Source organism: Lycium barbarum, chromosome 1, assembly GCF_019175385.1.
Source record: "Lycium barbarum isolate Lr01 chromosome 1, ASM1917538v2, whole genome shotgun sequence".
Lineage (NCBI taxonomy): Eukaryota > Viridiplantae > Streptophyta > Magnoliopsida > Solanales > Solanaceae > Lycium > Lycium barbarum.
Genome location: NC_083337.1, coordinates 2,266,557 through 2,281,847, shown reverse-complemented (window position 1 = coordinate 2,281,847; position 15,291 = coordinate 2,266,557). Strand labels below are relative to the sequence as shown.

The following is a 15,291-nucleotide window of genomic DNA, read 5'->3' as shown; positions in this document are numbered from 1 at the left end:
TGTGTCGCACTTAAATGGAAAAAATTCTGGGTCACTTAGTAATCACCTGATAATGGTGTCTAAAATACACAAAACAAATATGACCAGGTGGGTAATAGACCCCTCATAAAGGTTGAGTGTATTATAAATAATCCGGCTAAATGTTAGAGTGCACTGTAGCTATTTTTCCGAAGAGTTAAAAAGGACTAAAGTATGTATGGATGTATTGAAGACGTCGAGAAAGGTTAAGGACATAACGGTAAGTATATTTAATTAAATAATTAAATGGACTTAATGTTTGATTGCCATTTGCGGCGTGAATTTGCTCAAATAGGATGATTTGTGGCCACGGTTTATATTGTGTTTCCCTTTAAGGAAGTTTTGTAAAAATAGTTTTGGAGTTGCATAATTGAAAAAATTTACGATTATTTAGTTATTCACAAATTTTGTTGGAGGATCAAAATTTAATATTATCAAATTTTTCTCAAATTATATCGAATTTTTATTCAATAAAGAACGACGCTACGCAATTCAGTTAGGAATTTAAATTAACCAAGAACCATGAAGAAAAAGATAGGAGGAAAGGGGGATGAAGGAGAACAAAAGGTGGAAATGAAAGTGGTCATCGACCATTGATTATATATTAGCATGGTGACATCAAAGTTCACGTTGAATGGTGACATCAAGTGATATGGTGTCATGCTTATTTCATGATTGGAATATTATATTATAAAATAATTGGATGGAGGATAGTGCAAAAGCTAAAAAAGGAAGAGAAGGATGAAGACCAAAGACGTACCTGGCAACGTTCTGCACGCATGGCCTGATGGGTTGCAACTTATTGCTATGCACGGTGCATGCGTAAAAGGGACTTTTGAAATTCTAAGTCTGCCTATTTTATTTTGGACTCAGTTATTTTATTTGGATTTTTTTTTACAACTATAAATATTCTATAAGTCACAATTTTTACATAACTTTGGATAGCTTGAAACCCATAGTTCAGAACTTTGGACCTAGAGAGAGCTTGGAGCCACCGTAGAGGCCGTAGTTACAGGGTTTTACCTTCTCTTCTTTGTAATACTCGTTTTTACATTTTTATTCGGATGATTTGTTATTTTTCGTTCATGTCTATGTGGAGCTAAACTCTTTAGTTCTAGGGTTTTGGCTCAAACATGAAAGTTGACGTTTGATTATCGTTTATATCTATTGATTTTCATCTTTGGGTTATTTATTTATTCTTGGTCTTAATTGTGTTTGGTATTTAACGAAATAGTTAGACATTATCTGTGGCGTGTGAATTTAACTAGGGATAGGAAATTTGAATGCATAATAAGAATAAATAAAGCTTGTTGGATTAATCGTTTCGCTACTGAGGATAGAAATAAACCCTTTAGCCTTGCTTAGTTGAATACGGAGAAGTAAATGTGTTCTTGTTACCTCCGGCGACCATAGGAATATAGGCGTTATAGTAGCACCTACAAGCTTCTGAACAACTCGGAAGATACTCATAAAAGTAACATCAACCCGTCAACTAGTAACCCATATGTAGAACGATTTGAAGACGCAACGGGATTGTTAGTGGTTATAGCCCTAGATCTATCTCTTCTCTGATAAAAATTCGCTCTTTCTTGGTTGAAGTTCATTATTTGTTTTCTTTTATTTGTATTTAGTTTATAAATATAAATTTGGATTTTATTTCTTGTTTAGATAATTAGCATTAGTTTAATTTAGTTGATGATTAATTATAAGTCTCTGTGGGTATGATATGTGGACTTTAAATCCTATATTACTTGTACGACCACGTATACTTGTGTGTGTGTGTTTGGGAGCAACACTAGTAATCGCCATAACTTATCATTAGACAAGTCTTTGCCCATCCAGCAACAAACCCTTATGATCCGGTAGGATTTGTAAACAATTTCTTTCAAAGTTGCAACACAATTTGTACTAAATTCCTAGTGACAATGCAAATCTTTGTCAATCCATCCGAAAATTCTGGCGATCGGTGAGGACTTGTAGCCAAGTTCTTACCCGCAAGTTGTACGGCAAGCAATCTATTCTGGTTAAACTCTTTAAAAAGGGGTTAAAACTTACGTAGCGACACCATTTACTTAAATATGGGCCTAACTTGGGCTCCCAAATTAGTTGTTTCTTGTGGTTGGCCCAATAGGTACGGATTAGTGATGATACAAAAATGTAGCTGTCTATATGACATGTTTATTACATCACTATTTGATTACCTACCCTCTTAATGCGATAATATTTGTTTAAAAGGTCTAATGACTTAAACAGACCCTTTAATGTTGTTGTATGACCCTTGTTCTAGACCTTGAGCATGCCTACAACTCTTATTAGCCTAAGTTGTACTGCTTCTTTTCATAGACTCTGGGACTGTGACACTTCTAACCTGTTATGACTAGATTGAAATTATCTTAGCTCTACATATAGGAAGTTCTGTGTGAAATACTCTGTCTATTCCTAATATATGCTCATGGTTGATGCTGAGTTGTTGTACCATGTGAAGTCTTGACAATTTCTGTAATCTGCCTCTGTCCTTACTAATTTGATGGGATTATAATGTGTAAAAGCTCACTAGTTTGATAGCATGCATGGTTAAAAAGAGGAGGGGGGAATAACCTATCAGGACCTAAATTCATGCATCAATAACTTATTAGGACTTGGATTTGTGTCTTAAATTTCAAAATTTCTTGCTTTTGTGTTATTTAAGAGTGAGCATGTTCAATGAAAACCTATATGACATATCCATGCTTGAACTGCTTGAATCCTTGATCTGAATTCTCATAGCCTACTCATATGAATGCAATATCATCATTTAATTATCTCTGCTTGTTTGCATCCTTGAGAACCCTGTTTGTATGATTAGTCATCATTGCTTGACTATTTAGTTAGTATATACCTTTATGATTTAGTTGCATAAGGATTTGTGATATGGTTGGGTTTGCTGAGTACTCAGACAAGTCTGTGATAGTTTTTATAAAAGCTAAAAACGATCCTTTAATTTATCTTATGCCCTAGTATGAGCTTAATTAGGCCCTGATAACAAAGAATGATCCTTACTTATACCTAAATAGCCTTGTCTGTTTGTGAATACTTGTATCTATATTTGAGGAACACCTAGTTGTGAACAGCTTAAATGACCTCATATGGTTCTAAGGGACTATAGGTGAACTAAAAGTCACATAACTTAGAAGGGTCTTTTTAAAAGATGCTCTAAGGAGAGGGTTAAGGGAGAATCAAAGCAATGCTTGGGTTCATAACACCTCATTTCCATATAAAGAGCACCATGGCACTTCTATGGCTTTGTTATACCTTGGAACTTTGGGTTGTTGAGCGGTGAAGGGACTAACGTAAGTTAAGGTGTACATGATGTCCCTACAAGTAAGAAGGGATACTTAATAATTCTAATTAAGATTCCAAAGAAGTTAAAGACAAGGGAGAAAAGTTCGTTAAATGAAACTTCACCGCAGTTCTGCGATAGGGGAGTTTGACGGTCGTTCTTTGTACGGTCGGATGAGTCGACGCTTCGTCGATTGTGCCGTAGAATTGAGCTAGAGCGAAGGCCATTTGACGAACAGGTCGACGCTCCATCGATCAGTTCGACGAACCGTCCTTCTCACCATAGAATGAAAGGAAACGACAGATTGCTCGCTGGAAATTTAACGACTTCGACGACCAGATCGACGCTCCGTCGATCGTACCGTATATCTCGATCGAGACTGAATTCATGAATTGATATAAGGACCCCTCCTTCATTTTATTTCATTTCCATCTCACTCCTCCACACGCCAAGAACCCTCTAGAACCTTCTCCATCATTCATCCAAAAGAAACTAAGGGAAAACCAAGATCAACTACACCAAATCCATGAAAACAAGTATATGAAACTCATTAAAAGTTCATCTACACCAAGAAACTTAAGAGAAGAAAGTTAGGTTTTTGGTGCAAGAAGAGAAGTTCCACTCAAGGGTTTTTCATCCACCATCCAAGGTGAGTTTTATGGTATTTACATGTTATTTAAGGCGTTGAAAGTTGAAACACTTAGACTGTAGAAGGAGGTAGAAAATGGGTCATGAATGAGTGAATAGTGTCATTATTGAACAATAATTGGGAGGAATTATGAATGTTAGTATGTTGTGATTGTGAATATGCTATTAATGACACTTAGACCACGGAATAAGTATTATGTATGAGAAAACGCGATAATGGGCTATAACTATAATTGTGGAGAAGTTGAAGGGAAATGGTGAATTGTGGTAAATGTAGATGATTGATGATTGTTGTTGCGATATTGTGAATATTGTTATGAACGTTTGGGAGTTGATATAGAGCATGGGGAAAGTAGTAGGAACAAAGGAAATGCTGCCAATTTTCTCTAGAAATAGTAAAATATTCTTATAGCCGAGTAACTAATGTCAATGCGAATCCTCTTGAAGGTAGAAACGCGAGCATCGAAGGAGGACGATCAAGCGATAGAATAGTTAAATGACAAAGGTATGTGAGGCTAGTCCTTTCTTTCTATGGCATAAATCCTATAGTATGATTTTCCTTCCTCTTCATGAACCTCTTAAATTCCGGAAAAACTATGAGTCTATGTTCCTGAATAGCTACACAAGGTAAGAGTTAGGTTATGAGCCCAATAATGATAATGATGAGCTAAAGTATACAGATTCTAGATGATCATGATATGATGTTCCTCAAACGTTAATGATGTCATTTATTTCCTACACTCACCTCATATACTTTTCCCTTCAAGGTGAGGCAGAATGTTAATGAGTGTTCCATAAGGAAATCGGGGGATCACGACCTTACGTCACCCCGAAAAAGCATAGTTGTCCTGGATTCCTTATGCATGCACTATGATGAGCATATTATGATGATGATATAACACCGCGCCTATTTGGCCGGGCAGTCATCGCTAAGGCGGGCAGCGTATACACCATGGCCAGATGGCATGGGTAGACACCACTAGTGGGCGCCATGAGATGATACCCCGGACGCGGGAGGCCTGGACGCAGGCGAATGATTATCACACCGATCCGATATGGACGGGCAGTTTATACACTTATGCATATATGATATGATGATGATTTTGAGATAGCCAGCATGCATCATTTGCTTCATATTTGATAGTCAGATACAGATGTTCCTTATTGATGCTTCATTTGTTTCATTGATGTAATATTATTGTTTATGCCTCTCAGTACAATGTTCGTACTGACGTCCGTTTTCTTTGGACGTTGTGTTCATGCCCACAAGTAGACAGGGAGGTGATCTTGATCCAGATTCGTAGAGGCTGTTAGCGGATTTGAAGAGCACTCCATTTTCCGGAGGTGCCATTGATTATCCTTTTGGTATATATGTACATGTAGGTTGTGGGCTCGACGGGGTCCTGTCTCGTCCATATGTCTAGTACTGTAGTAGAGGCTCGTAGATACGTAGTGTGGGTTGTATGGTCTCACGAGGTTGCTACTGTGTGTATATATATATATATTATTTTAATGACCAAAAGGCTTGTGCATATACCAGTATTTATGTTTCCGAATGAAAGATGATTTTCTTATAATTTGAGGATGATTTTGATAAAAGAACGTTTGATGAGCATGATAAGTAGTAGAACGAATAGTGCTCGGTGGTTAGCCCCGGGTACCCGTCACGGCCCCTAGCCGGGTCGTGACAGGCTTATAGGATGCATGCTCACCATATGAGGACCTTGGGACCATATAAACACTGTAACTAGACCTAAAGGGACTTAGATTGTAAACAAACTATCACTAATGAACAACTGGTTATATCTAAATAAATAATTTGAGTGCATATGTGTTTAACTTGGACACAGATAGGAAAGAACTCAGCAGAAGCATAGAGCTTAGAGTTACATGATTCCCTTCCCCTTAAAGCTCTGTCAAAAAATGCATGTTTGTGTTCCCTTTGCATCCTCTTCATCACTCTGAATTTGCATATGTATATGGATCCTGCATATCATTGTCACATATTTTCACCATTTAACAACTTGACTGCAGGGTTAAAGAGCAATCCTGCATCCTCCTTACACACTTGGTCCTATCTGCAATTTGTTTATACTTGTGTCATGGTTGTTGAAATTACAGTTACTCATTTGTGTGCTACACATTCTGTATATATTTACTTGAACCAGAGAAGCCTGGTCCTATCTGCTTTGCCTTGCCTATGCCATGATCACTCAAATTACAATTGTCATTTCTGCATGTCATCATGTCCTGCATATGATCACTTGAGTTTAGGGAAATCTGAGTTCAACCTATGTGCATGTTTGCCTGGTTGTGTATGAATCCTACATATGTCCCTTTTTATTGTTACCATTATATGAATTGTCTTGTGCTATCCCTATGAGCATTAGAACTGCAGTTTGCTTCTATCTATGACATGTCTGTGTGCTTTCAATTTGCTTTTAGTTATCTACATCCATATGTTGCCACCTGGTTCTATCCACACCATGCCTATTTGTTTCTATCTACATCTGATTATGCTATGACTGAATACACCAAAACTGTTTCTATCTGTAATAAGATTATGTATGAATGTGGAATTCTATTCTACTTATGGCTATATGGCTGGGAAACTAAGGTAGTTTTGGGGTTTGGTCTTAAGCCTTCCCCTGGTGTCCTGCCATGCCAGAGGTTTATGAAACCTCTTTGATCTTGTGCGGCATCAGGAATAAGGATGGGGACGACTCTCTCCTCTTACTACCTAAATCCCTACCTATAAGAATTGAGAAACAGGATCTCCTTGCATTAGTCCCCTGACAGCATCAAATTGTTTTGTATGTTCCCCATTCACTATGATTGAATAATTGACTGTAGACACACATGTCATTATCCAACTAGTAAATCTGTCTGGGAATCTCAAACAAACAATCACCTGGTGCGAAAAATTCCAGTCCACTATATCATAAGCTTTTTGGATGTCTACCTTGGTTACACACCTTGGGGAGGTATTTTTCCTGGAATAAGCCTTTACTAGCTCATGAGCTAATAGTACATTGTCTGCTACTTTTCTTCCTGGAATGAAACTAGCCTGAGTATCTGAAATGATTAATGGCATCACCTTCTGCAATCTAGTAGCCAATATCTTAGCAATCATTTTATACAGAACTGAACAACATGTAATTGGCATATATTCTTTGATGTTAGCAGGATTTGGGTACAATTTACTGCTCTGAACAGTTTGCCTGTAACAAAAGAGTTCTTGACTGCTTCACATATTTCCATCTTGATCACTAGCCAAGCTCTCTTAAAGAACAATGCATTATACCCATCCACCCCCGGAGCTTTATCATCCCCAATAGAACATAAACCTGCATATATCTCCTGATCAGTGACATTGGCACATAAGTCTAACTGTTGAGCATGATTCAATACAAGTCCCAGTCTCATTGTCTGTATATTCACTATTGGCAGTGTAGTGCATGCTTTGCCCATGAGTGATTTGTAAAAGGTAATGATCTCTATTTGTATTTTCCTATTTTCTGTCAATAGAGTGACATCCAGAGCAATTGGCATAGATATAGTCTTCTTGTGGTTTCTATCTTTCATTACAGTGGAGAAATATTTTGTATTGGAATCCCTTAACTTTATCCATGTAGCTCTTGATATTTGTTGGAGTATACTTTCTTCAATTAAAGACCATTTTTCCAGTTTTTCTAACAATGTTTTCTCTTCAGTCACCAGTTGATCAGAGTAGTGTAGAATTAACTTAGCCTGAACATCATGTAGGTCTGATTTGGATTGAGCAATTCTATCTGTTACTCCTTTTAATTCAGAAATATTCAACTTTCTGAAACTGGTTCTAAGAGACTTCAACTTGTACCATACACTTCTCATAGCATCTTGACTAAGTCTGCCTTCCCACTTTTCCTCCACTAGTGGCAAGAACTGAGTGTGTTCAGCCCATACATTGAAAAAATTGAATGGTGGTATAAGTCAAGGTTCCTGATCCTTCATTGTTACCATCATAAATGCATGATTAGGACCAAGACAGAGTACATGGAGTGCAAGTTCAGTGACGGGACACATGAGTCTGGCATGGAAGTGAGGCTTGATACTCAGGTCATCCCAAAGAAAAGAAGCTTCAAATATCTCGGGTCTATTATATAAGAAAATGGGTATATTGATGATGACGTCTCACATCGTATTGACGCAGGGTGGATGAAATGGAGGCTTGCTTTAGGAGTGCTGTGTGATAAGAAGGTGCCACTAAAACTTAAAGGCAGGTTCTACAAAGTGGTTGTGAGACCGACCTTGTTGTACGGGGCAGACTGTTGGGCAGTCAAGAGCTCTCACGTCCAAAAGATGAAAGTTGCGGAAATGAGAATGTTGCGATGGATGTGTGGGCACACCAGGCGAGATCGGATTAGGAATGAAGATATCCGGGATAAGGTTGGAGTAGCATCAGTGGAGGACAAGATGAGGGAAGCGAGGGTGAGATGGCTTGGGCATGTGAGGAGGAGAGGCACAGATGCCCCAGTGCGGAGGTGTGAGAGGTTAGCTATGGATGGTTCCAGAAGAGGTCGGGGTAGGCCGAAAAAGTATTGGGGAGAAGTGTTGAGACTGGACATGGCGCAGGTTCAGCTTACCGAGGACATGACCTTTGATAGGAGGTTTTGGAGGACTCAGAATAGGGTAGAAGGCTAGTAGGTAGTCGTTGTTTCGATCTATAGTCTATTGCCCTTCGTTTCTTGCTACTATATGTGATTTCTTGTACTTCGATTATCTTATTTATCTGTGGTTGCTACTGCTCCCTTTTTCAGACTGCTTTATTTTGACTTATTCGCTTTCTTTAGTTTCATTTGCATTCTGCTTTGAACTGCTTGTGCTTATCTAACCTTTCTCGTTGTGATTTCTCTTGAGCCAAGGGTCTTTCGGAAACAGCCTCCCTGTCTTCCGAGATAGGGGTATGGTCTGCGTACACTTTACCCTCCCCAGACCCCACATTGTGGGATTTCACTGGGTATGCTGTTGTTGTTGTTGTTGTATAGATGCATGATTAAAAATGCGTGGTAAACCATAATCCACCCCTGGCTGACCATAGTTAAGCATCCATTCAACATTTCCAAATGCCCTATCTATTCTACTATATACTATGTTTGTTCCCTTCTGTTTGTTGGACCAGGTATAATACTCCCCTCTCCGCATCAATTCACTTAAACTGAGGTCTTGCACACAATCAACAAAGTCTTTAATTTCATGTCGGTGACTTATTCGTTTTTCTTTTTCCTCAAGATTAAATCAGAAACTAATGACTAAATTATAGATATAATGTATCAACACGTAATAAAATTACCTCACAAAGCTAAAAACAATTAAAAAAAACGGCAACTAAATTTTTTTATCCTATATTTATTTTCTTTCATTTTTAAGCAAGTCCAACTATAATAATTATTATATTAGATATAAAAATTACTCCAAATACATATCAAACTATTAAAACTTTTCAATTTATGACCCAAGTATCATTATTCGTGCTATTATATAAAAATTTATAAGTATTTATTTAGTACTAATAAAGGACCAAACACATAAGCATCTTTTAATTTATTAATAATTAAACTTTGAACTTACATACTAAATCATATAAAAACAAACACAGTAGTGGCAACCAAAAACGTCGCCACAAAATCGCAGCGTTTAGTGGAGACAAAGTTGCTGCAAAAGGCCTTTTTGTGGCGACTGCTTCTTCGTCGCTGCCAATTAAATTTTCAGCCACATTTCATTAGAGCTATATGTTAAGTTAATATTTTAATTAATTTTGAAACATTTCATCTGATAAAAGTTTTCAAACTAAATGAATGTGAATTTGAAGATACATTCTTCATTTAGTATTTTACGTTTTAGGTTCTTGAAAGTTACATGAAAGTTGCATGTATTTTAAGAAAAATTCATGAACCTATTTTAAATCCTATTTAATGAAAAATTTTATGTTATGTAATTTTTATCCTATAAATAGTGTTTCATTCTTTTGGAAAAGGCAAGCACTTCAAGAAAACAATTTCCCCTAAAAACTTTAGAGACATTGATCAAAAGGTGAAATCACCAATTCAAGAATAGAAGAGCAACTTTCTTGAATAATACTTGTTGTGGCTTAGTTGAATCCCGAAGATAGAGTTGTTATTTATTCTTCCGTTTGCTCGTGGGAGAGACTCCAACTATCTTCAAGAAACGTCTTAACGTGCCTCTAAGTCAAGCAAGTTTATTTTGGATTTCTTTTATTATTATTATCATTCTTGTTCTAACAATTTGAAGATAGTTGTCTCTATGGCTACTACATCAACATTGAATAGTGTTCCATCTCTACCTAATCCTAATTTTGAAATATTCGATGGCAAAGACTTTCCTCGATGGCGTGGAAAGATGGAATTCTTTTTAAGACAATTGAAGTTGGCATATGTTCTTGAACAACCTTGTCCTAATGCTCCTGGTTCTGAGGTAGCAACTGACGAGGCTACTTTGATTAAAGAACAAATTGTCAAGTGGAAAGATGATGATTATCTATGTAAGAATTATATTCTTGGAGGAATGTCCAATAAATTTTATGATCAATATTATACCAAGTGCAAATTTGCTAAGGATATTTGGGACGCTCTCCAAAATATCTATTTGGCGGAAGAGGCGAGTTCAAAGAAATTTCTTGTTTCAAACTATATGGAGTTCAAACTGGTTGATGATAAGTCAATCACTGAACAAGTGCAAGAATTCCAACTTATAGCTAATAAAATTGCTATCTCTGGAATTGCTCTTGATGAAAATTTTCATGTTGGTGCTATTGTCTCGAAACCTCCTTCCTCTTGGAAAGAATACAGAAGCAAACTCTTACACAAGAAACAAGATTTGACTCTTGAGCAATTGTTGCAGCATTTGCAAATTGAACAAGAGACTTGATATCGTGACAATAATATTTTGAAGGAACCCGTCATGAAAGCTCATGTGGTTGAAGAAAAATCAACCAAGAAGGAATCTGTTAATAAGAAAATTCCGAAGGCAAAGAGAAGTACGAATTTTAAGCGTACTAGTACCAATTCTAAGTCGGTTGAATGTTACCACTGTCACAAATTTGGTCACTATGCGCGTGATTGTAAAATTCTTAAAGCTGAAAAGAAGAAAGAAAAGGCAAATAATCATGGAAAAGATGAATTTGTAGCAATGGTTACCGAAGCATTTGTAGCAGGAAATCAAGTGGAATGGTGGATAGACACTGGCGCAACTCGTCATATATCAGGTGATCAAAATGCTTTCAAGACCTATGAATTAGTGGGGGACGACAAAGTTTTGTATATGGGAAACTCGTCCACTGCTAAGGTTGTGGGAAAAGGAACTGTTGAATTGAAGTTTACTTCCGGAAAGATAGTCACGCTGATGGACGTGTTGCATGTTCCTGAAATTCGGAAGAACTTGGTGTCAGGTACGCTTCTTTCGAAGTATGGTTTTAGAATGATTTTTGAGGCAGATAAATTTATACTGTCTAAAAATGGCATATTTGTTGGAAAAGGCTATGCTACAAATGGAATGTTCAAACTCAATATTTATAATGAAAATATTTCTGCTTATATTGTGGAGTCTCTAGATTTATGGCATGAACGTCTTGGTCATGTGAATTTTAGATCCATACAACTGATGGTGAAAATGGATTAATTAAGGACTGTGGAAAAGATCATACTACTAAGTGTCTTACTTGTAGTAAATGCAAGATAACAAAGAAACCTTTTAAGACGGTTGAAAGGACATCCACACTTTTGGAATTAATTCACACCGATATCTGTGAGATGGATTGTTTGTCACGTCATGGTAAGAGATATTTTATCACTTTCATTGATGATTACTCACGATATACATATGTCTTTCCATTAAGAACAAAAGATGAGGCATTTGAGTCTTTCAAAACATATAAAGCAGAAGTTAAAAATAAATTGAGTTTGAAGATTAAATCAATTAGATCTGATAGAGGTGGAGAATATTTAAAATCAGATTTTATTGATTTTTGTGAAAAATAAGGCATTGAAAAACAATTGACTACATCTTATATACCACAGCAAAATGGTGTAGCAGAAAGGAAAAATAGGACTTTCATAGAAATGGTTAATTCTATGCTTTATGGATCTGGTATGCCTGGATATTTGTGGACTGAAGCCTTATTTTCAGCCTGTCATATTTTGAATCGAATACCTTCCAAGAAACTTGAGGCATCCCCTTCTGAACTTTGGAAGAACCGAAAGCCAAATATAAATTATTTTAAAGTATGGGGTTGTTTGGCTCATGTTAGATTACCAGATCAACATTTGGCTAAGGTTGGCTATAGAGGAGTAGATTGTGTGTTTATTTGTTATTCTCAGACCAGTAAGGCTTATAGATTCTTAAATCTTGAGACTCTAAGTCCTCACACAATTATTGAATCCTTACATGCTAACTTTTTTGAGCATATATTTCCTAAGAAAAAAGAATCTTTAGAACAAGATGCAAGTTCTTTTACATCTCCTCTTAAAAGGAAAACAGTTGAGTCCGTGGAAGAAAGCCATCTGAGGCGCAGTATAAGATCAACCCAACCAAAGAACTTTGGACCTGATTTTCAAGTTTATTTGGTTGAAAAAGATCCTGAAAGTTACGCTGAAGCAGTATCTTCCCATGATGCTCCTTTTTTGGCGTGAAGCTATTGATGATGAAATGCATTCTATCATGTCAAATAATACATGGATTTTATCAAATCTTCCTCCTGGGTGTAAACCTATTGGTTGTAGATGGATATTTAGGAAGAAATTAAAATCTGATGGTACTATAGATAAGTACAAAGCTCGCTTGGTAGCAAAAGGTTTTACTCAAATGAAAGATATTGATTATTTTGATACCTTTGCACATGTAGCTCGGATGACATCTATTCGGCTCTTGATTGCTTTAGCAGCAATTCATAATATGATAATTCATCAAATGGATGTTAAGACCGCGTTTTTGAATGGAGATATAGATGAAGAAGTTTACATGAAACAACCAGAGGGGTTTATCATTCCTGGTCAGGAACATAAAGTTTGTAAGCTTCGTAAATCTCTTTATGGATTAAAACAAGCTCCAAAGCAATGGCATGAGAAATTTAGAAAGGACATCATTTCTAATGGCTACTCAATCAATGGTGGCGATATATGCATATTCAGTAAATTTCAAGAAAATTCGGGAGTTATAATTTGTCTCTATGTGGATGACATGTTGATCTTTGGAACTGATATTGAAAGAGTTAAAGAAACAAAATCATTTCTTGCTTCTCAGTTTGAAATGAAGGATCTTGGAGAAGCTGATGAAATTTTGGGCATTAAAATTTTGAGATCAGCTAATGGTTTGACTCTTACTCAAGCAAGTTATATTGAGAAAGTTCTGAAGAGGTTTGGTCATTTTGATGACAAGCCTGCTCCTACACCATTTGATCCTAGCATCAAACTAGTGTGAAACTCTAGTGACATTCTTGATCAATTGACGTATTCTCAGATTGTTGGGAGTCTTATGTATGCCATGCATTATACCAGGCCAGATATTGGTTATGCAGTAGGAACTTTGAGCAAGTTTACCAGTAACCCCGGAGTTGAACATTGGAATGCCTTAATTCGTGTTTTAAGGTATCTAAAGGGCACGATTAATAATGGCCTACATTATTATACCTTTCCAGCAGTTATTGAAGGCTATAGTGATGCTACTTGGAATTCTGATCCAAATGACTCTAAATCTATTACTGCTTGGATTTTCACTTTGGCCGGAGCAGCAATCTCTTGGAAATCAAAGAAGCAGACATGTATTACTCACTCAACCATGGAGTCAGAATTTATAGCTATGTCTTCTGCTGGAGAAGAAGCTGACTGGCTTCGAAGTATGTTGATAGGTATTCCTATGTGGAGTAAGCCAATGCCACCTTTGACTATCTATTGTGATAATAAAGCTGCTATTTTTCGGGCTTCAAGTGATTGTTACAATGGCAAATCAAGGCAAGTTCGTCTCAAACACAATCATGTGAGAAGACTATTGGAGGATGGCATAATATCGCTTCAATATGTGAAGTCCAGATTTAATCTAGCAGATCCTTTGTCCAAAGGGTTAGGCAAAGAGTTAGTAATGGAAACTTGTAAAGGGATGGGAATAAAGCCTGTTGTAAATTAATTGTACTTTATGGTAACCCTACCTAATGATGTAATCTTAGGTTCAAAGGGAAAAACAAGTAAAGTTACAATTGTGGAGCACATCAATAAAACTTCCATTTCTTCAAAGAGTGAGTAAATGTGCATAGGTTGAGATTCTATTCTCTTAATAAATCTATAAGACCGATCTCGGTTGGAGTTAGTATGACGACTCTGGATAGATTTACCAATATTCCTACTGTAGAGGAGGATGAGATTATATTCTCTTAATAAGTCTATAAACCGGTATCGGTTGGAGTGTGTAGGAACCCTCTTGATAGATTTATTGACACTTTGCTTTAAAGGAGGATGAGATTAAATTCTCTTAATGAATTATAGACTGTTTGGTCGGAGTATGCAAAGTTACTCTTGATGAATTCACCGCGCTAAGTGCGAAGTGGAGGCCGCTTCAATAAGATTTTTAACAGGGAAATCTTAAAGCACTTAGTTTAAAGGATTTAGGACACATGGCCGTAAGGTGTCAAAGGATTACGATTTTCACCGGAACATAGTAATGTGCGTGAAAATTTTTCTACTTCATTTAATGATCTACTCAGTTCAAGATTTGTTCACTAAGTAGTCAATGATTTAGAATGTATTCACTAGCTAATGGTTCAAGTCCAAAAGACACCATTATTGATGCATATTACTAGATTAATGTCTCAAAAATATTTTCAAAATTTCTTGAAACAAGTGGGGGATTGTTAAGTTAATGTTTTAATTAATTTTGAAACATTTCATCTGATAAAAGTTTTCAAACTAAATGAATGTGAATTTGAAGATACATTCTTCATTTAGTATTTTACGTTTTAGGTTCTTGAAAGTTACATGAAAGTTGCATGTATTTTAAGAAAAATTCATGAACCTATTTTAAATCCTATTTAATGAAAACTTTTATGTTATGTAATTTTTATCCTATAAATAGTGTTTCATTCTTTTGGAAAAGGCAAGCACTTCAAGAAAACAATTTTCCCTAAAAACTTTAGAGACATTGATCAAAAGGTGAAATCACCAATTCAAGAATAGAAGAGCAACTTTCTTGAATAATACTTGTTGTGACTTAGTTGAATCCCGAAGATAGAGTTGTTATTTATTCTTCCGTTTGCTTGTGGG

The 15,291-nt window shown here is 36.4% G+C and overlaps 2 protein-coding genes across 2 annotated transcripts; one reads left to right on the top strand and one right to left on the bottom strand.

Moving 5' to 3' along the window:
* Window positions 1–6,737: 6,737 nt before the first annotated feature.
* On the bottom strand, window positions 6,738–7,858 carry LOC132627048 (uncharacterized). Its single transcript, XM_060342117.1, has 2 exons — window positions 7,190–7,858; window positions 6,738–7,106 (listed from the first exon to the last, which is right to left on the bottom strand). Exons 1-2 carry the CDS (start codon window positions 7,856–7,858, stop codon window positions 6,738–6,740), a joined length of 1,038 nt encoding a protein of 345 aa, XP_060198100.1.
* Window positions 7,859–8,020: 162 nt separating this feature from the next.
* LOC132627041 (uncharacterized) lies at window positions 8,021–10,912 on the top strand. The gene is made up of 2 exons (XM_060342103.1): window positions 8,021–8,083; window positions 10,277–10,912. The coding sequence occupies exons 1-2, from the start codon at window positions 8,021–8,023 to the stop codon at window positions 10,910–10,912; spliced, it is 699 nt and encodes a 232-aa protein (XP_060198086.1).
* The last annotated feature ends 4,379 nt before the right edge of the window (window positions 10,913–15,291 follow it).